This window comes from Synchytrium microbalum (assembly GCF_006535985.1).
Source record: "Synchytrium microbalum strain JEL517 chromosome Unknown SmJEL517_scf0002, whole genome shotgun sequence".
Classification (NCBI taxonomy): Eukaryota; Fungi; Chytridiomycota; class Chytridiomycetes; order Synchytriales; family Synchytriaceae; genus Synchytrium; species Synchytrium microbalum.
In genome coordinates, this window is record NW_022158351.1 from 277,581 (window position 1) to 298,676 (window position 21,096).

A 21,096-nucleotide genomic window follows, 5' to 3' on the forward strand; every position below is an offset into this window, starting at 1 on the left:
CCTACAACAACGTCTCTTGCTACAGTATGAGTATATTTATCTTTTTAACTACTACTAATATATTCTCGCTATGCAAAGTGCAATCAAAATAATACAGTGTGTGCAAAATACCAAAACTCTAAGTTATTGGAACTAGTAGTAAAATTCAGTCAGTCTTTCTAGTTCTGACACCAAACCAAATCCAAACGAAACCGAAACCAAGGATATAAAACTTACAGCAAAAGTTCCAGAACAATCGATACCAAACGTTCCTCCATAAGTCAACCTATTAGTATACGACTGCAGATCCGCAACATAGGCAGCAATAACTGCTGGATTCGATGCAAGCCTCCAATCTGACATGATACTCCTATCATTCAGCTTCTCTTCCTCAAAGTTCACCACCATCTTTAGTAGTGGGAAGTTGGACAATGTTGTGGGTGCGTACACTTGTCGCCACCAGCCTATAAAACATTCGTTTTAGTATCAAGGCAAAAAAACGGTAATAATGTGGCTGATAATACCTTGTTTCAGAGTCAACTCATCAACTCCTCCATATGCGGGATGATATGGGGACCCACTTTCAGGGAAACACATTGGCTTGTTCTTTGCAGATGCGAAGCGTGTGTAAAAGTCGTGGTTTGTCTGGTTGTATCTTGCGTCTACTAGAGCATCAATGGTTGGGCCTTGGGCAAACATGTAATCCTGTATGATGATTTGTAAGTTTTTGGGCAGAGCCAAAAAAGATGGTCGCGACAATCGCTGAAAACTTACAGAGAAGTACGTAGTCTGGAATGCAACATTGGTGGTTCCTTCTTGGAAGACGTATAAACTGAGTCCAACCCAATCAACGTAGTCATCGCCAGGATCTGTCGGAAAGAAAGTATGAGAATTTTGTGGGATTAGAGAAGTGACAATTGTAAAGACTCACAATATGGACCATACGGCTATAGAGACCATGATGGAAAAATGATGAGTGTTGAAGCAAAAGCAATATGTCTCAAACACAATAACTTACGTCGTCAGCATCATTTATCACACCATCCGCATTGGTGTCCAACAATTTCCAGTCAACTGATCCAACAGCAGGTAGTTGAGCTGCAGTAGCAGAGAAGGGATATGTTATTCCCACATTAGGTGCCCAAAGCATGGCTATTTCACAGCATGACGAATGTTAGAACGCGCCCCTTTATTTGTGCTTGTACCGAATATAGAAGACCCACCTGTGAGATTACTGTACTTTCGCATAATAGTGGTCATTCTCCTAAATCCAGTGACATATTGTGTTGGTTTCAGACCATAGTTAGTCCATGCACCTAATAGTATAAACAATAAATTAGCTCGCTGCATCTTCCAAATCTTTCATCTGTATAACCAACAAAACGAAGCAGACTCGTATCTATACCATTCATCTCATGACCAAAACGCAGCAGCACAGGAACACCATATTGTGAATTAATGTAAGCACAATCTTTCGCAAGGGCAGTCAGAGTCGAGTCAGGAATGAGCGACATATTCACAATAGGTTCCATAGTGACTTCGAGCATAGAGCCAGTGAGAGCAGCCTGTTGACCCATCCAATACAACATTGCCGATCCTCCATATTGGGTTTCATCCATTGTTGCAAACATGGCTACGACTGCTGGTTTTAAGCCAGCCATACGAGTTGATATGTTTTGTGGTGTGTCGACCTGTGTATGAATAGGGTGTTGCGGTTAGGATCAAAGGTGGTGTTGAGACGTACCGTGAAACTTGAACGCAAAAAACCGACAGTGTATAAGAAACAGGATACGTACAGCCCAATCGACAGCAAAGCCCCACATAATCTTTCCAGCAGGCGGTTCCAGCCTTCCCAGACCAGTCCTGTTTGTAGCCGAGCATGCAGCGGATGTAGGATCAATAACAATTTTGGGAGCTGTAGCAGATACCCTCTTTGCATAGACCAAGTAAGCAAGGAATGCCATGCCAGCCATAGATAAGGTCAAAGCAATAAAAGCCTTAATCCAAAACAGCACATTGCATAGTCCTTTATTGCTCTTGCTACGAGGTTGTGAGCTAGGAGGTGGAGGTATTCGATGTAGAGATTTCTCATTAACTTCCATAGACAATTCTCGTCGTTGCCGTAAAGGTGTGTCTCCGTTTATTCCGTTTGGAGCTAGGTTTGTGGTAGTGAATGCATTGTTAGAGTCTAAAAATGCATGGTTTTGGAAAAGCAATCGCCTAGTACTTACTTGGAATGGGAGGGAAGGTCCGGGGCGGTGGCCTCCTTTCCAACGTAGTTGCTTCGTCCCCTACTTGAGACGGCATGCTTGTTGTCTCTCTCCCTCTCTCAGGTCCTTGTCCGTTATTGGTGGTGTTGTTGTGGCTTTCAGACTCAAATTGGCCAGTAGTAAGAACGCAAAAATGTCCACAATTGGATTGAAGGGAGAGTGCAGAAGTAACGTTAATCAGTTACAAGGTGACGTGAGAGAGATCAGCCTTTTGTCGTATGGAGACCAATGAAGCGCAGTGAATCGCCATGACCCAAACCGCTTTGAAAAACTTTGAAATGTGCGGATGGAGAATTTCTCGCGTTCCTTGTATCGACTAAGAGAGGTCGTACTTTACGAGCACTGGAAAACATGCCATGACGCTGGTATAAGATCCACTCTTATCCGGTTCCTCATCGCTGAAAACGCGTTTGCTCCAAAAACATGAACACGACGATAAACACCTAGTTTTAAGAACGACACACGTGTAGATTGAACGTCCATAGATATTTTCATACATGATGCACCATTTTGGTATGAGCGATCGCCTGTGTTTGACTAGTGGACGGACCTGCTAAACTTGAACTTGAAGCTTCTCGCAAGCCAACATACGGAGACTACGCTATGTCGCGTCAAAACACGACTAGAACGGTAGCTACGAAGAATGGAACTGTTAAGAATCTTTAAATGTTCGTGGCATGACTCTTCAAGTGGAGATTCTCCTCCTTTGCTTGTGACCAAGTTAAAGTTTAAAAAGGTGCCATCAAAACAAAACCTCCATCCCACTCTTCCTTCCAAACAAAACAACATCCAACTTATAACATATAACAAGTAGCATACTACAATCTCACAACTATGTCCGGAGTACTTGAAAAGGTTTTACTATGTAAGTCATCGTTTGATACTTCGCAGCCTCGAGGCAACGTGAGGAGCTTTTGACTCCGAAACGTTATTGTTGTGGGAAGGACTGTCCGTCCATTCTATTTGAATGAGACGGTATGGAATGCAGTCTAATCATTCAAAGGCACATCAAAGTCGGTTTGAATGGGCCCTCTGATTTTCGAATCAGAAGATTTGCCGCAAGTTTTGAGAAGAAATATTTAGTAGTCTTACTGGTTGCTAATACGAGAGAATCAGTTCTCCTCGTTCATATCATCATGATCATCATGATGGTCCCACTGTGCTGTTTTGAGTTGTCATTGTATCTACATCATGACACTAATGTCACTACTTGATCAAATCAACTAACCTAACCACATTCTATCTCTTCTCTTTTAGTCGTCCTGGCTGTCTTGCTTCCACCAGTTGCCGTCGGATTGGTTGAAGGATTCTGCACATTCCCAGTTCTGCTCAATGTGTTGCTTTGCATCCTTGGATGGATTCCGGGCGTCATTCACGCCTTCATCGTCATTCTCTCTCGCCCTGCACCTGGTATGTTCCGCTCTTGCAACTCGGGTCTCGTGTACCAGTCCCAACACTTTGTGCTTGTTTTCCTGACACCTCTCTTCCCTTTCATCTAGTCTTTAATGCGGTCTAGTGAAACAGGATTGCAATATTATAATATATAGTCTGTTGAACCCCTCATCATTTGTGTATGCACAACTCATCAAACGAGAAAGAAGCTTGTAGAATCAATAAAGCTAGCTTACATTATATATATATAACAAAAGTGCGAAACAGAAGTTCTGGGTACCTTTACTGAGGTATTAGGTACTCGTTCAGCAATGTGATGAATGGCTGGATGACACGAAACACTTGAGCAACCTTGTCTCCAAAATCTGGTGACAACACCTCTGCGTCCGTAAAGTTCTTGCCGACCGTGAATCTAAGTTCAACAAATGAGACAGCATTTTAGTCACATATTCTCCAAAATGAAACTGGAGCAAGCTTTTAATGCAAGTTCAACGTATCGTGTAAATGTACCCAACTGCATCAAAAACAAGATGTAAAGTAGGCATAAGATGTAATTCAAACACATACGATTTCATCCTGAGCAAATCAATAGCTTCATGAGTCTTATCATATCCCTTTGGAGCAGTCTTTAGCGCCTCTGATTCAAAAAACTTGTTTCCAAAAATCTCCTTGAATTCACGATTGTTCAAAATATCTCGCAAAGCTCCTGGATTGTCAGCAATATTTTCACGAATATCGGCTAGTTCAGGTGATGATGGTTTCCAAAGGCCACCTCCAACGAATGATTCACCATCAGGAGCAACTGCGGCGCGAGAAATGTGTGAGAAACGGTGGTGATTGGACGAGCTTGAGTGGGCTTTTTGTTATACCATGAACATAGTACTTGGCACTCTCGCCTTTTCTCCCAGTTCTAGATACAGCAAATGCCATATGGGCCTCTAAAAGACAATGTAAGCTTCATCATCGTCAAGAACAAAGTGACTCAACTCACGGTATGGAGGTCCTCCAAATCTACAATCTCGGTTGATTCGAAACAAGGCTTCTCGAGCATCGACATTCCTGATAGTAGGATCAATGTCTCTGGCTTTTGCAATCATGCTTGTGACGAAGCGAGTGAATTGTCTGCGTAAGGTGTATTAGCTTGTCAGTTCAGGTTGAGCTATGAGCTTCATTGAATTCAAAACACAACCGAGACATTGGTCTTGTACATACGGGCGATATTTGTCATCTAATGGCTTCTTATGAGCATGCATCCATTCCTTGTTGTTGTTTTTCTAATGGACAGTTAAGAAACAAAGTATTGAGATTGAAAGTGCGGTCCATACGACAACGCTGAGTGTCTCTCCCAAGTACATCGGAAATCCCAACAACGTCAAACAAGTACCAAATCAAACTCAACCAACAGCACGACACTCAGTGCACCGACAATGCCAAATCATAACCACTAAGATCAATAAATCAAAATACCTTGAGCTCTTTAAGAAACTCTAGCGTCTGCTTTGAAATTGGTCCACCTGCACCATCAGTGACTGCCACATCATCATTCTCTTCATCTTCATGCTTGACTTTCTTGGTTTTTCCTTTAGCAGATACTTTAGCACGTTTCGGCTTTGGCTTGTCCTCCTCCTCTTCCTCTTCAGATTCACCGTCTTCATCAGTTAAGTGTTTCTGAATGTTGGATCTTTTACTCGATGACGCAGCCTTCTTGGAGCTCTTCTTTGGAGTGGATTTATCTTTTACTGATTTACGTTTCTTTGCTGTCTTTGGAGCTTCATCCTCTTCTGAAACGTCAATAGAGTCGTCGTCGGACTTGACTTCAGATACATCATCTTCAGTTGATGGTGGAGAGACATCAGATCCAGACTCTGATTTGGATTTCTTGGATGATGGAGCTTTACGTGCCATCGTCTTTGCTTGGAATGGAGAGCGTCGACTACTAGCGATCGTGAAGTTCCAACAATTTCAAAACGTCGCAACTCAGCAACCAAGGACATATTTGTACCAAAAGTGCAATATGGTTGTAGCAGTAGTTCCAAAGCAGGAATCTGAAATGGAGATGCTAGATCGCGTCAAATAGAAGAAACGACACGTTTCGCATTTCCTTTTTTGGTTGCTAGAGCAGGTCTATTTGAACTGAAACTGTGGGAGAACATTATATTATATAAGTGGGATTAAGTTCCAGTGGTAAACTTAAACGGTGGCGGTAGCAGTGGCCTTTTCATCTAAGACTTCCAAGGATGATGGGACCAATTCGTATCCAACTTCACCCATTTCAGCGAGATCAGCACCTACGAATAGTGAGAATTTGTTAGATACATGTTTGTAAAACGACATGAATGTATGGTATATATATGGCAGGACGCTTACCCAAGATTTCTTCTTCTTCAGAAGGACCTGGATTTTAGTTGAGAAAAGAGTTAGGAGAGACGCAAAACAATCGAAAAGCAGAAGAGCGATTCAAACGAGCGAATTTCAAATAAGCACACTTACGGAGGTGGAGACCGGGGATACGGTTGATGATGATGAGCATTATGTATGAAACGAAGAAGGCCCAGAAAGCAATGACTACACATCCTACGATTTGGTAAGCCATTTGGATCCAGTGTTGGTCCATCCAGCCTCCCAAGGGGAGAGATCCATCGAGTTGAATAATCCATCGTTGAGCGAAGAATCCAGTCAAGATACCACCCAAGACACCACCACATCCGTGTACTGCCTACAAATCAGAAGGAGAGGAACGTTAGAAAACATATCTGTTATGATCTGCTCCGTAACATGATCAACCTACCCATGCGTCAAGAGAATCATCGAAACCAAAGACGGTCTTAATACGACAAGTCATGTTACAGAAGACACCAGCAGAGGAACCAATGATGACTGCAGCCCATGGAGCAACGTATCCGGAAGCTGGGGTGATTGCTACAAGGCCAGCGACGGCACCAGAGCAGAATCCAAGACCAGACATCTTTCGGGACCAGATGTAATCCCACAAAGGCCAGGTGATTGAACCAGCAGAGGCGGCGATGGTAGTGACGGATGCAGCCATAGAAGCACGTGGAGAAGCAGCTAGAGCAGAACCACCGTTGAAGGCAACCCAACCAAACCAGAGGAGAGTAGTGCCCAAGAAGACATTGACCAAGTTGTGGGGCTTGAATTCTTCGTTACCACGACGGTATCGTACACCCAAGACCATAGCGTAGGCCAAGCCTCCGAATCCAGAAGCGATGTGTACTGGTCCTCCACCAGCAAAGTCGAAGGAACCGTTACCAGCACCTCCCAAGTTGTGGAGCCATCCGTTTACTATTGAAGACATGGATTGGGGTTCAAGATGGGGCTTTGACAGAAGATTTTGAAATCGTTCGCAACACAGGACTCAAACTTACCATTCCAGGTCCAGCATGCAACAAAGTCATAGACAAAGGTGGCCCAGAAGAAGATGAAGATCATTGCAGGGAGAATTCGGAATCGATCGGCGACGGATCCGAAGATAAGAGCGGGGGTAATGGTTGCGAACATGAGTTGGTACAACATGAATGTGGTGGATGAGATTGCTGGGGCAGTCAATGGCATAGCCCATGGACCAGTGTTTGACTAGAAAGGACCAATATATATGTAAGTTGATGATTTCCACTTATCTGCTCAGTATGATTTCAAAGTCAAGTCTAGGGCCACCACTCACCAAACCAGCGTGTGCAAAGTCACCAATGAATCCGCCAGATCCTTCAGAGAAAGTTAAAGAGAAACCAAAGGCGATCCACTACAAGTTGAAACATAACTAAGTCACCTTGTTTTTATGCATTGATCGAACAAATCAACATACCTGCATCGTCACCACACTGTTTGCCATGAAACATATCATGATGAGCTAGATAATCGAGAGAGATTAGTGCGAGTCCATGCCTGTCCATGAACTTGAGATCGATCTTGATGTTCGGCAAATATGACGTACCGATAAGGCATTCTTTGCTCTGACCATTCCAGAGTAGTAGAAACCCAAACCAGGCTAGAGCACACGGTAGATAAGGTTAGAGTCGTCATTGATAAGATATTCAAGTCGATATGATGGTCATTATCACGCTTCTTCACATCTTCGCCACCACACTAAGCCACGAAGTGTTGCCCCACAATTTTGCGATGGGGCAAATCGGGATGTGAAATACGTACTGTCATGATGAATACAAGGGCAGCACCCCTATATAAGTGGAATCATTTTTAATATAATTGTCTTGACATCCTTTGACGGCAGGAAATTCAAGCTTTTAATAACGAAACAAGATCGTACCAGATCATGAAACCTTGACTGCCAGTGTCAGTGGGAAATATGGCAGTAGGAGTTGCCCATCCCGAGTAGATGGCAGCGAGCTGGCCGTCACTAGTATTCATGATGTTCTATGTTGCGAAGTGAAAGTTTTTAGGTTTAGCTTCTTGAATCAGAGTTGCAACCGTAAATAGAATAACCGGTTTTTGTGCATCAGATGCAGCACTAGTTTTGAATCCATCGCACAGTACTCACCTTGGCTGTATGCTATCAAAAAGCTTCTAGTCAAGAACTACTTCCAGATGTCGGTGGTTGTGTTAGAAAGAAGAAGGATGTGTTGAAATAACTTGAAAAAAACAGGGGGTTGGCGATAACAGGTTTTGGCTCAGCACGATACGGGTGGGCAAGAGATTAGCGGATTTCGTTGCTGGGGCTTTATCGGTTGTCCAGTTCGGTTGTCTAGGATTAGTCATACCTGCACTATTATCATTGCTGGGATTTGCCTCATCTGTCCATCCAAACATATGCCCATACGTCATACTCTCAACGTGAAGTAAATTCACCGAGTGCATCGTACAATCCTTGCCCAATTGGAAGCGCTCTTGGCCTATATGTCTTCAACGAAAAAATTTCGAGCTTTTTGCTGTACTTTCTGCTGATTGTTTCGACTTGGATCTATTGGCTCTTGGTTAATATAGATATCCTCGCGTTGATCGACGGTTGATGTGTGGTCTAGCACATGTTTGTTCGTGTATGCTTCGCTAACAGCAGTACATGTCAGACCAGTCGTAGTATCTGATAATTCTGCGCCACAAAACGTTAGAATAGATTCAGAAATGGCAGAAATGTGTCTGCTGCCCAATTCGCTCAGTCAACACGGATGTTTGTTCTTCTACTATCGACCTTGTATTCGCAATGACTAGGCTGAGGATTACAGTTTGGCAGCTTCACCATGGCACGTCTTTGATCCACAATGATCAGTCTGTTGAGGTGGCACATCCAAGGTTGGCGTTACTGTATAAAAGTTCGCTGGCCTATATACAAATCCAGTCATCTCGACGGGCTAAATAAGATATTTTGTTACGTTATTAGCATCAAGTTGATCCATGTTCTTACTCGAACGTCATACCATAATGGGCCAGTCCTCCGTCTTGGGACAATGCGTCAGACCAAACTGATGCCACATCACTAAATCTTCCTTGACGATCCTTCTATCTTTTTCAACCCATTTCGACACTCCATCACTTTTGCTAGTCAAGTTGATGAAAGTTCCTGCAGCCCAGAATTCCGCTGGGTCTGCTTTCGTAACCCAGAGGTGTTTGCCTGCAAATCCAGCCCGTTTTGCAATCATCGAGTCCTCGTTGGCCATAAGAGGTTGGGAGTTGGTGGGGAAGAGCTTATAAGCTGGTATCTTTCCTGTCGTCTTATGAGGTGGATCACCCTCATACAAGACTTTCCATGTTCGGGCTGTATCGAGATTAGCTAGTCGGCCAGCACTCATTTTTTCAGACTGCAATACGGTTTCCTTCGTTGTAAATGCGTTTCCATATGGATTCTCCTTGCCCACCACAGGCACCACATCGACTTCTGTTACAGTATTTGAGCCTGGTAAATCCAATCTGGCACAAAACAGGTGTTGGTGGAAGGTTGCATTGACACCAGGAGCCACAAGCGTTCCATATTTGGGCACACCATCTTCAGATGCTGTTGAGGATGATGAAGGCATTCGGTTAATTGTCGACTTTCCATATAAGCTTATTCATACAATATTACACAGAGATTCAACGCATAAATACAACACAAACGTACCACCAATGACGGACAAGATTCCAGTTGCCTTAACCTCGCACTGAATAGCTCCGTCTAACCACAGGTACCAGTATACACAATACTCGTAATTCAAGAGGGTTGCTGTGAATGAAATCACGAGTCTCCTGTTTCGACGGACCTCGACCTTCTTGGTCGCAAAGTCGGTATGCTTCCAGAGAATACCCTATCAGAAATCACACATTAGCCACATAAACTACGAGGAGTAAGTTTCAAATTTTGTAATACTTGGTCCTCCTCGTGTATGCAAATGGCATTCTTGATGGTTGTAACGTCGCCTTTTGATTGAATAAAGGTTGAGTATGCTGTCTGCGTGTCAAAACTTCACTCTTTTCACAAACACCTACCGGCGCCGTTGCCGAAGACAAAATCGAGATATTCGACATCTACAAAAACACGTTTGTCAGACAACTTCACTCTGTTTGCTTTTAAGAATACTTACGGCCAACACAATCACAACCGTATTCCAACGGGTTTGCGAGATTTCCAAGTCCAAGTTCACCAATATCAAAAGCGTGTTTACGTGGAACCGGCATTCGAGGATCTCCATATGGAACAACCATCTCATTGATACTAGCCCGATGCAAAATCGGACGTTTGGTACCAGATTGTCTGTCATCAAAGACTATATCGTGGAGTACCAGCCCCTCTCGATAGTTTTGGCCAACCGTCAAGGACCAATTGGCCCACGTTACACGTCGGCCCTCGATTTTGAAACTGGCTCCTTGAGGTTGCGTGATCTGGAATGGTTTCAAGTCCTAATTCATTGAAACGTTGGTCGTGGACACTTTGCTTCTGAGATTGTCCTTGAAATTGATACATACAGTACGGAAACCATTCCATTCAGTGCTATACTTGGCGGCATAGTTGGCAGTTGCCATTGGTACACCGGCCTTGGTTTCCTTTTCGGGGAAGTAGTCGAGTTTGATCATCTCCATAGCAATACAGTCGACAATTGGACATATTGGCAAGGGATGAGCGTAATAGCTAGTGAGAGAAGGTGAGTATCCGGGTGGTACGCGAGAGTGATCCAGGAAGCAGCACTTACTTGTCGTCTTCAAACAGCCGTCCATACATGAAGCACTGGAAGACTCTCTTGCCCTGCGAGACACAAGAAACAATTAGACAGTGGTTTACTACACAACAGTTCAGATACTAGAATACCTCATGTTCGGGCCAGCGTCCCAGAGGCCACGGATCAATGACAACCTGATCCATACGAAGACCGAATTTAGCACATACCTCGATAATTTTGGGGTGCTTCAACAAGTACCTGATATTGGGTGTGTGAGTTTCGATAATTTGATGTACAGGCAACATCTGAAATCACTCACGCTGCCACAGCATCAAGCTCCTCTCCAATATACGTTGGTTCGACATCAGGAACAATTTTCCAGCTTTTAACCTGCCCCTTGGGTGCCAGTTCAACAGTTGTTTCAACAATCGTTCCTAGTTGACCCACGTGAGCGATAAACGTAGACTACAATCCACACGTTTCTTCGATTTAAAATCAACACGTTTCTACAATCTCCACCACCAAATGACAAAACTTACTCGTCTTATCAGCATTCAGCAGTGCCACAATAACTGATGCCTCACGAGGAATCAAATACTTGCTATCAGCCTTCCATTTCCGAAATTCACTCTTTGTAGGCTCGTTTTGGATAATCGAGTAAAAGATGATTTGGTTGAATAGTAAATCGGGCTTGTAGGCTCGAACGATTTTGGACGCAGAGCGTAATTCGTCTGCGGTAAGAGGATCCAGTGGATGAAAAGGGAGTCCGGGAGCCATGGCGCCGCTTTCGTAAGCTCCACTTGATGGGACTTGCATCGAATATTGGATATGCGTTTGTTGGACGTTGTTTGATAACGCTTTGTATTACCACGATTTTTTTGTGCCGATTTCCGTATCGATCGCCATGTGAAGATACCGTGACTCATTCTTTGCGACTAATCCTAATGAGATTGAGTGTATCAACGCTCTAAACGCACTCCTGTACGCGTTGCAAAGCGGTTTTCAAACAACACTGAATACTACCACAAGATCGATGATCAAATGAGAGCTAAGAAGGCTCTTGATTTAAACCATGGATTTATATGTACGTAATACTACAAGAATAACGACCAAAATGAGGTTTCACTTATGCTCTCCAAGCTGTGTATTCAAAATACGAATAAACACCCCATGCAATAAATGCCAGCCAAAGTGATGCAACGTCAACGGCCAGCGTAGACCTAAGTTGACAGTTCACATTACAAAAAAATCTCTATATGAAGTTGAAACAGCGTACTCACCACACGACTCCATTCAAAGCGCTAAGACCATCAATACAGGTCGGGTATTCCATGACGGTTATCGCTGCATGACAAACATGCGAGAGTCCCACTGAAGTATTTATGGCAGCAGCAAGGGTAATAACTAGGTTGCAGTAAAGATCAGTATCGTGAATCCTTGTCCAAGGCATTCTTTCTTACTTGTAATAGCTGCCGAAGCCAAGAAGAGATACATGATTGTTGTCTTCTTACGGCCACCACGGCCTCGAGTGTTACTCAGAGCGTAGACATTATACATTCCCATTCCGATTGAGGCTAATAGTGTTATGAGGCCCACGGCGACATCAAAATCACAAGTGCCGGTATAGATCTCTCCGTTAGACGCCCAGAAGACACATATCCTGTATGATACTTCAGTGGGAGATGTCCACAAGTAGTATGACTAGCGAAGAAAGTCAAGACGGTGGGGTTTATAACATGTAACAAACATTCCCAATGTTTTGACAAAGACGGTTGTAAGCTATACCTGACTAATAGTGCATGCCGTTATCAGGACACCAAAGAGCTATAGCGACAAATCTTGTAAGAATATATTCATCGGATTGCAAAATTGGCGTTCCAGAAATGTAACAAGTTTCCAAAATTCTTTTTTCGGAGCTTTTTGCACAAGTTTCTGAATTCAACTTACAAAGTGGGCAAAGTGAAGCGAGTAGTATACAGTGGGAGTTGCGACTACGCCCATGGGTATCAAGTTCAAGGTCGAATTAGAGCTGCTCTCAATAGTTTTTGGAAGGAATGGTAGTTGCGGATTTGTGGCCGTCGAAAGGAAAGACGAGCCCCTAGAAACCAAGCCACCTGTCAAACCACAACACTTCCCGTGAATTGTCAATTACACAATTGGTGTATTCACGTTTCAGATTTCGAGACTACTGTCAAACTAGGCAAACTGTCAATTCTAGACGTGCAGCAACAAAAGACAAACCCCAACACGATGAATAGACAAGACGTACAACCCAAACGGCACACACAACACTTTCAGAACACCATTTTTAAGCCCATCACTATGGTGTATTCTATTTAAATTGACGACCATGCAATCATCCACGATGCAAACACTTGAACTTATATATATCCCAACCACGTATTTAATCATCACCACCACCACGTATATTAGCAAGCACCTCGTTGTCATCCTCATCATCACTATCCAGATCATCAAGCCCTTCAAACAGATGCATATCAACCGCAACATCATCAACCCCAACCAACTTGACATCCGAAGCAGCAAGCGTCTTATCCTTCTCAAACAATTGACGTCCAGTTAGCTTACCTTTAAACCTATCAAAATGTTTAGCAACACGACTAAGTGAGATATCACGCATCAAATACTTACCTATCTAACTGTATTCCCTTCTCTTTAGCAATACGCAACTCTTCAGCAGCCATCTCACTCTGAAACCTCTCCCACCATGCATCAAATACCTCAGGCGTGACTTTGGATCCAGCGAAACGTATAGCTTCAGCTTCTTCTTCCAGTCGTATTCGTTCGGCGGCTTGGTGAGCAGCTAGTTCTAGTCTCTTTTTAATTGTTGATTCGAGACAGTCCTTTGTTGATGCGACAATGGCGAATACGGATGCCATGCCGAGGTTTGATTCAGCTTCCTTTATGGCATTAGATTTTAAGTATTCAAGCTCCTCTTCGTTGATGCCTTCGTCGTCCTCAAGTTCAATTTCGGGGATGATGTCTGGGTATGAGGATGGATATGTTATTTTTAGTGAAAGAGAGCACTCCGGGTAGTCATCAGCATGAATCTCGATCGAAAACTCCTTGTCAGATAAAGCTGTAAATTCATCGGGGTATATAGCCTGCAAGGCTTCAAGTTCATTTCGTTGCTCTTCTTCATGATTTGACGACATTCTCTAGATTGTAGAGCCTAACAGGCGATGGCAGATACTCCTATAGGGCTATGCGTCGAACGATGCTGTTATATATGTGTGTTCTAAGGTGTACAATGCATTTTTACAATTTTTTACGTTTTACAGCTTTTTGATCATCTATAGAATCTATAGGTATATCTGCTTTACGTTTTTTATTACGCGTCAAACGACCGTTTTGATCATCAGATTCGTCAGCGACGTGTTCGTCACCGTGTTCCGTTTGCTGAACATTTTCTGGAACGCGTTGTTTCTTCTTCTTCTTCTTTGCTTTAAGCGTCTTCTCGTGTTTGATGCTCAGAATTGGAGCCTCGTCTATGACAGGAGGAGCCTCTGCCACTTTCACATCCCCTTCTTCGTCTTCATCTGAACTGTCCTCAGAATCACTGGCATCAAACCTGATATGTTTGGACTTGGATGATACTGGCTTGACAGATGAGCGAGGCAATGACGGAGCTGGTATGCTGGGGCCAGGTCTTGTATCGGGCCTTGCATCAGGTCTAGCAGGATAATTCATCATTGGGCGACTGGATACAAATCGACTCCAATAATCGTGTTCTTCTCCTCCTAAAAACCATTCAAAGGAGTAAAAAACGCCAATTACATGCTCTTAAATGTGCAGAGACATACCAGCTAGGAACCTCAATTGTATAACTTTAGTATCAGATTGTAGTTGACCTTTATTAGGTTGCTCCACAACAATTTCTTCAGGTACTGATATCTCCTCATCCCCATGCGACTCTATTGTATATGACGGTGTTATTATCAGGCCTTTTTGTTTACGAGTCTTGGATTCATCCACCACAAGGAAGGATCCTGTATCGTGCTTGGTTCTTTGAACGATGGATTCACGAGTGAAATACATTCGTGCTATCTGTGCTCCAGTCACGGTTTTGAATCGTACGTATCCCTGTGTAAATAGATTTTGGTGAGAAATGCGAAAAAAAGAGTCGCGGGTGCAGTGGCATGCTTTTTACACCTTTCCCATTCCTTCTTGATGTTCAATGAATGCAACAGGTGCAACCAGAGTAAACAATTTCTGCAAACAGAGAAGTAGATGGTAAGAAAAGGGAGAGAATCTGTAACATGAGCAACTTTACCCTCAGAACTTGTCGAGTCGTGTGTGGATGAACGCCTGAATACTCAGCAACCAAACCAGCCCGTTCATTGATTCCTCCAGGCGGTGGAGCAGATCTTTCAGCCAATTGATTTTTTCTGGCATTCAAGACGTTTCGGTATTCCTCCATCCTCTTCATCCATTCAGACCTATGTTCAACAAAAAATATCAGGCTTATAGAGACCAAGAATGTTTCTTCAAACTTACTTGAGCATAGCTCTCAACCCCGTCTCTCCACTCAACACAATATCCTTCCAATTCTGTTGATTCAGTGCTTGAAACTTGTTCAACACTGGCATTGATACATTTGCTGCATCTTCGCTTTCGAATGTGATGAAGCAATACATGGGTGCATCCTTTTTAGGCATGTCGATATAGACTTCGGGTAGAGGGGAGATATTGGATGTTGTTAAGAGTTGTTGGATTGATTCGACGGTGGATTTCGGTGGCAGGTATTCCTATACGTGTGTGATGAGTCAAGTCATGGATGCGAAACACGAAGTTTCCATCTGAATTTCTTACAATATATAAAGTTCTAGCGTCAATTGCAGCGAAATCCGGTAATCCATGCCGTGGTTTTATCGATCGTCCATCTTGGCTGATCTAAAATACGATTGGGTTGATCAGCGACTGTTAAAACACAACAAAGCTGTTTTAAGTAGTAATACCTCTAAATCAGGTGCATAAGCTCTAACAGCTTTAGATATCACAGCTTCATCATTTGTGAGTGATTTGATGCGTACAAACAATTCAGTAATGTCCAGCCCTACCAACACAGAGCCCATCAGAATGCGAAACCAACGATCAGATACATTCATATAGCGTATTGTGCTTACATCCATCGGTAGCCTTAACGAGCTTTTCTCGAATCCAGGCATCGTGACAAATTGCTAGATTTCCAAGTAAGCTTGAGACTTTTGCAGCGACGCTTTGTTCAAATGCTACATGGGGATATACTGGATTTGTCATGCCTAGGCTATTGATCAACTCGTCGTGCCATATGTACTACTGATGAGGTTTCTATTATTCGCTGAATTGCTATTTTACACAACGACTATTCCGCACACTTATACAACCCTCGGTCACCTCCAAAACGTGTCAATCACTCTCTACTTTCTAGGTGGTGATGCTGGCGGCGATGGTAGTCCACCATGTTCAAAAATGTTGATTTTGGACCTGATATTCGGACAGATTAGTGCAGCTATATGAATCTCTGGCAGAATCTTTGTCTCCTGCAGAGCCTCGAGTTTGGCACGTTTCTTAAACCCTTCAGAAGCGTTACGATTTCGTAAGCGTTGGTTCAATTCAAAGGCAGTCTTGGCTAACTTTGGTGCCAGAGACGATGTAGGAGCGATTATTCGATGCACTATCGATACGCAACTGTCAGTCAATGTGATCGAAGGTCCTTGTCCAGTCAAAGCGTCTCTTCAATGTCTGCCGTTTGCTTACTTTGATTCAAGTCGCTGGCCTCCCAATCTTCAGACTTCATTCGTCGAGTAAGAGCTTTATTCAATGCGTTGCGAGTAAGAGCCTTCCTGAGCAACATAACTTTCGGCAACAGAGTTGGTTGGATAACTGTCCTTTGCGCTCCATGTGTGGTTGATGACTTTGGCAAGGCTTCTCGAGGAATGACATTACGTTCACTAAAAGTCGGAAAGTGAGCATTTGGAATAGTAGTTTACAGAACTTTTGGAGAACTCGTATACGAGTAATCGGCCATCCGAACTAAAATCACGTGAAGCACTATACCTGAGTTGTTGTATGTTCAATCTTGCTTCAATCCTCTTTGTCAGATTTCGTTTTCTAGACCAGTTTTCGAGTCCCTTTCTTGCCTCCAATAGCGCTCTAAGCGTTGGACTTCCTAAATAACCACCAGTTGCCAAAATTCGGCGCATATGTTCTCGAGTGGGACCTTTTATGATGTTTAAAGTGACTAAATCTTCTCTACTAGGTCGCTGTGGATTGCCAGTGTATAGCCGAGCTTCCAAACGTGATGAATTTCGTCGCAGCAGATGTTTAACCAAGATGATATCACTTGATAATCTCCTGAGCAATCGAGATACGTTCAGGCCAGTTTGCAGGTCAAGATCCTCTACCCACTATATTGAATATGATATAGATATCAGCCATACTCGTAATCAAGTTACAGAGGAACAAGTTTCAAGGTCAGCTTCCTTGTGGGTGACAATCTGCCGTCAAACAAGACAAATTGGTTTCAAACGGAGCTTACACATAGAATCATGAATAGAAGCTCTTCAGGAATATCCTGCAGCTTCAGGATCGGAGGCCCTTCTGCTCTGATCATTGCCGTTTCAATGATGTGTTTGGAGAAAGTGAATGAGGAAGAAATCACTAGGTGTCGGATATCATGTGCTGTGTCAAGAGATCAGAAAAGAGAATGTTTCAAGCTACGTTTCAATACGCATGGAACGTTGGCACATCGTACAACTATTTGGGGATGCGTGACTTATATGGGTACAATCCTCAAGTTTTATTCATTTTTCTCGAAAGGGCGCAATTTCCAATTTCACATCCCAGGAGACCTCTGAAGCTCCATAGGATACTCCACCAAACGACATCAAATCTTGGCTGCTATAGTTTGCTCGAAATTTAGACGCAGCAAGTTAAAAGGTTCAACCTTAACCGATTACAAACTCCTCTTTTCATTTTGGCTTGGTTAAATTTGTTGATTGGTGTAGACACGTTCAGCTTCGTTGCCAACACATCAAAAATTTCAAATCTGGCATCATTATTAAAGGGCCAGCCCATCCTTTCCTTATATCGCCAATTCCCATTTCAAACCCTTGAATCCTTCATCGCATGCCATCTGAACAAGAAATTGGATTGCACGATTTGCAACCTGAATCGTATACATTACTGACTTCCTCACCACCGACTACGTACATCCCATCCGAGAAACAATACCTAATGCCTCAGCAATCGGGCTTAACACTGCAACAGTCTCAGGAACTGGGCCAACTCCCATCTGAAAAACTGCTGAAAACTGATCTACCAACCCGCATCGAAGATGATGAGGCGGAAGTTGCTGTCAAGTTGTCTAATTTCGAGTATGTACTCATCGCATTTGGTGGTGATGTTGCAGATGAAGAATTGTTGATCTACAACGAAAAGTGTGATTTGCAAAATGATGTGATCTCTGATCGAATCCTTGTTTTTTGAATAGATTTGTGATGATCTTGCTGTCTCTTGCTGCCGCCGTACTACTTGCTGCCCTGGATCAAACGATCGTCTCGTGAGTTTATGTGGAGAAGCGCAGAATTTGAAGCGATTGGTGCCGCAGTGACTTGACGACATGTGTCCAATCCTAACTTTTCTACATTCAGTGTTGCTATTCCCGCCATTGCTACCGAATTCAATGGTCTGGAAAAGATTGTCTGGGTCGGCGTGAGTGACTGGGGCAATAATTTTCAACTAGCATGTCATAGTGCTAACTCGTGTCTCACCTAGTCTGCCTACTTTTTAACTTCAACGCCTTTCATTCCGTCTTACGGAAAAGTATGTGTTCATGCTTCAATTCGCCGAAACTGAGGGCAAAGCTAACCTCCAACATGTTACAGCTGGCGGATGTTTTCGGACGTAAAGTAGGAATTTACAAGTTTCAATTGCAAATTCAACCGTATTAGTAACCATGTATCCTTATTAGGCTACGTTCCTTGGCGCAATCATCATCTTTGAAGCTGGTTCCATGTTATGTGGTGCTGCTCCAAGCCTGGATGTCCTGATTGTTGGAAGAGCTGTCGCTGGTTTAGGTATGTATCAGAATTACCCAGCGTAAATCACAGTTGCATGGCTTGCCGGTCCTCATGCCTTCGTTTCCTCTAGGTGGAGGAGGAATTTTCTCCCTTTGTGTCATCATCATTGCCGATCTTGTACCACTTAGAGATAGAGCTCAATACTCTGGTAAACTACTTCGTACCCTTTTGTGTTTTCATTGTCGAAACTTTTCAACTGCTAAAAGAATCTTTTCAAAACAGGTATCATTGGCGCAGTATTTGGTCTTGCCAGTGTCATTGGTCCTCTAGCCGGAGGCGCGCTTACCGATCACATCAGTTGGCGTTGGTGTTTCTATATCAACGGGCCAATTGGTGTTGTCGCTATAGGAATCATTGTTGTGTTCCTGAGGTGAGAGAGTCAAGTAATGGGCTACTTTTCTTGTTTTTAGACAGAATACGCAAACTTATCTTCCCCAATGTCTGGTATAGACTACCTCCTCCAAGTGGAGATCTGTGGACCAAGTTTAAGAAGATTGATTGGACTGGTAATTTTCAATTCTTCACTACCAGGAGAATAAGAAGGATGTAAAAACGAGAATTGATTACCTTTTTTGAACTCACAGGTACATTCTTCTTGGTTTGCGCCGTCGTATTCTTGTTGGTGCCTCTCCAATCCGGTGGTTCAATTTACGTACGTGGACTGCTTTATCAGAACTACTGAGACATCCAAGCACTGACTTATCTATGTTTTTGTCTCTTTCTTCCTTACTTTAGGCGTGGAACAGTCCAATCGTAATCAGCCTCTTCGTCCTCGGTTTCGCCTTCATTATTGTCTTCATCCTGTGGGAAACGTACGTTGCTGCCGATCCAGTCATCCCCATGAGCTTGTTCAAAAATCGGTACTTGGTCTTTACCTATGCCAACACCCTCTTCTCTGGAATGGCTTTCTTTGCGCTGATTTACTATATTCCTTTGTGTAAGTACTGCAATGCGTTGTCACTTAGACTATTCAGTATGACTGAAAGTTTTTTTTCCTCCAGACTTTGAAACTACGAATGGATTGAGCGCTACTCAAGCCGGTGTCTCCAGTTTGCCCTTCATTTTGGGTGTTGTTGTGTTCAGTATTGTATCCGGAGTTCTTGTCACTGCTACCGGTCACGTAAGCTAATATCTAAATACTGTGTCAGTTTTTTTTGGTCTGACATTGTCATTGCTCTTTCCGTAGTACACTCCACTAGTCCTAGTCGGATGTACAGGTACCGACATCATTCCTATGTCTCATTCCGAATGAGTGTATCTAATTTCTCTCGTCTTTAGTTGGTGCTGTTGGTGCCTTCCTCGTCTCAAGACTTGACGAAAACAGTTCAAGAGGCGCACAAATCGGATATCTCCTTGTGGCTGGCAGTGGCTTGGGCCTTACCCTCCAAACTACTCTGATTGCTTCTCAAGCTGCTGTTTCTGAAGATTTATTGGTATATGTGTATTGCTCGCCCTCGTTTGCTCTCGGCGTGTATCTCATACTGTTATGTCGCTTTAGGCCATCGTAACAGCCAATAACCAGTTCTGGCAAGTCTCGGGAGCCGTTTTGGGTCTAGGTAAGTCTCCTCACAATATGTTGTGTTTCGCGCAGATGAACGTGAACTCACATAAAACATGCTTTCCTGGACGTTTATTAGCCATCACATCAACAGTATTCAACAACAAACTATTGACATACCTCGCCGAAGATGCTCCAGGCCTTCTTAACCCCTCCGTTATTGCGCAAAATCCAGCCGCATTAAGAAACCCAATATTCGTACCTCCAGAATTACAAGCTGCTACGATACATGCCTTTAACAGGGCATTGTCATTGATTTATTTGTCGGCCCTGCCGTTCGCTGGTTTCGCTGCCATACTGTCACTAGGTAAGTCATGCATCATACGCTGCACTACATGGTTTTGTTGCTTGGCTGACTTTGTGGTCTTCTAGGAATGAAATGGCAACGTATCCCCAAGGGTGTCGAGATACAGATGGTGGCTGGCTAAAGCGGATTTCTTTAATGTTGGACCTGTGATTTTTTGGACCTTTTGAGTATACAATGTAGCTACATATTACTGACAAATAGACGCAACTGTTTCTTGAAAGAAAGATTGGTTATTGTTGGTGGTTAAAAGGAAGTGACTAGTGGAAACATTCAAGCGCTGTAAGTGGACGAGACACATTGGCTTTGATGTACTCTACAGAAGTGGTGGACTCCTTGTCCGCAGTAGAAGAAGTAAAAAGTAAATTTATACAAGAACAGGATTGCTGCCGGCCTAGTATCTAAGCCT

The 21,096-nt window shown here is 43.3% G+C and overlaps 6 protein-coding genes across 6 annotated transcripts; 1 reads left to right on the forward strand and 5 right to left on the reverse strand.

The window, feature by feature from the left end:
- Positions 1-123: 123 nt before the first annotated feature.
- On the reverse strand, positions 124-2,286 carry SMI501 (mannan endo-1,4-beta-mannosidase; the record flags this gene model as incomplete). Its single annotated transcript, XM_031166430.1, has 10 exons — positions 124-132; positions 217-443; positions 504-684; positions 754-848; positions 911-926; positions 998-1,131; positions 1,203-1,295; positions 1,385-1,670; positions 1,776-2,134; positions 2,211-2,286. The coding sequence occupies 10 exons, from the start codon at positions 2,284-2,286 to the stop codon at positions 124-126; spliced, it is 1,476 nt and encodes a 491-aa protein (XP_031027433.1).
- A 3,545-nt stretch (positions 2,287-5,831) lies between these two features.
- On the reverse strand, positions 5,832-8,438 carry SmJEL517_g00502 (uncharacterized protein; the record flags this gene model as incomplete). Its single annotated transcript, XM_031166431.1, has 12 exons — positions 5,832-5,929; positions 6,009-6,035; positions 6,132-6,357; positions 6,430-6,941; positions 7,025-7,232; positions 7,321-7,398; positions 7,462-7,506; positions 7,591-7,644; positions 7,806-7,833; positions 7,924-8,030; positions 8,155-8,166; positions 8,292-8,438. The coding sequence occupies 12 exons, from the start codon at positions 8,436-8,438 to the stop codon at positions 5,832-5,834; spliced, it is 1,542 nt and encodes a 513-aa protein (XP_031027430.1).
- Positions 8,439-8,830: 392 nt separating this feature from the next.
- SMI503 (primary-amine oxidase) lies at positions 8,831-11,518 on the reverse strand (the record flags this gene model as incomplete). The annotated part of the gene is made up of 11 exons (XM_031166432.1): positions 8,831-8,962; positions 9,029-9,603; positions 9,709-9,892; positions 9,955-10,004; positions 10,074-10,112; positions 10,169-10,484; positions 10,551-10,713; positions 10,775-10,827; positions 10,891-10,999; positions 11,061-11,175; positions 11,281-11,518. The coding sequence occupies 11 exons, from the start codon at positions 11,516-11,518 to the stop codon at positions 8,831-8,833; spliced, it is 1,974 nt and encodes a 657-aa protein (XP_031027431.1).
- Positions 11,519-13,145: 1,627 nt separating this feature from the next.
- Positions 13,146-13,917, reverse strand: SmJEL517_g00504 (uncharacterized protein; the record flags this gene model as incomplete). The annotated part of the gene is made up of 2 exons (XM_031166433.1): positions 13,146-13,338; positions 13,394-13,917. The coding sequence occupies 2 exons, from the start codon at positions 13,915-13,917 to the stop codon at positions 13,146-13,148; spliced, it is 717 nt and encodes a 238-aa protein (XP_031027436.1).
- A 2,244-nt stretch (positions 13,918-16,161) lies between these two features.
- On the reverse strand, positions 16,162-17,357 carry SmJEL517_g00505 (uncharacterized protein; the record flags this gene model as incomplete). Its single annotated transcript, XM_031166434.1, has 4 exons — positions 16,162-16,418; positions 16,502-16,695; positions 16,802-17,151; positions 17,283-17,357. 4 exons carry the CDS (start codon positions 17,355-17,357, stop codon positions 16,162-16,164), a joined length of 876 nt encoding a protein of 291 aa, XP_031027437.1.
- A 515-nt stretch (positions 17,358-17,872) lies between these two features.
- On the forward strand, positions 17,873-20,811 carry SmJEL517_g00506 (uncharacterized protein; the record flags this gene model as incomplete). The annotated part of the gene is made up of 17 exons (XM_031166435.1): positions 17,873-18,183; positions 18,237-18,305; positions 18,397-18,457; positions 18,521-18,568; positions 18,631-18,654; positions 18,717-18,822; positions 18,896-18,973; positions 19,048-19,195; positions 19,276-19,331; positions 19,410-19,477; positions 19,561-19,762; positions 19,827-19,945; positions 20,012-20,042; positions 20,104-20,258; positions 20,324-20,381; positions 20,463-20,690; positions 20,756-20,811. The coding sequence occupies 17 exons, from the start codon at positions 17,873-17,875 to the stop codon at positions 20,809-20,811; spliced, it is 1,818 nt and encodes a 605-aa protein (XP_031027434.1).
- Positions 20,812-21,096: the final 285 nt, after the last annotated feature.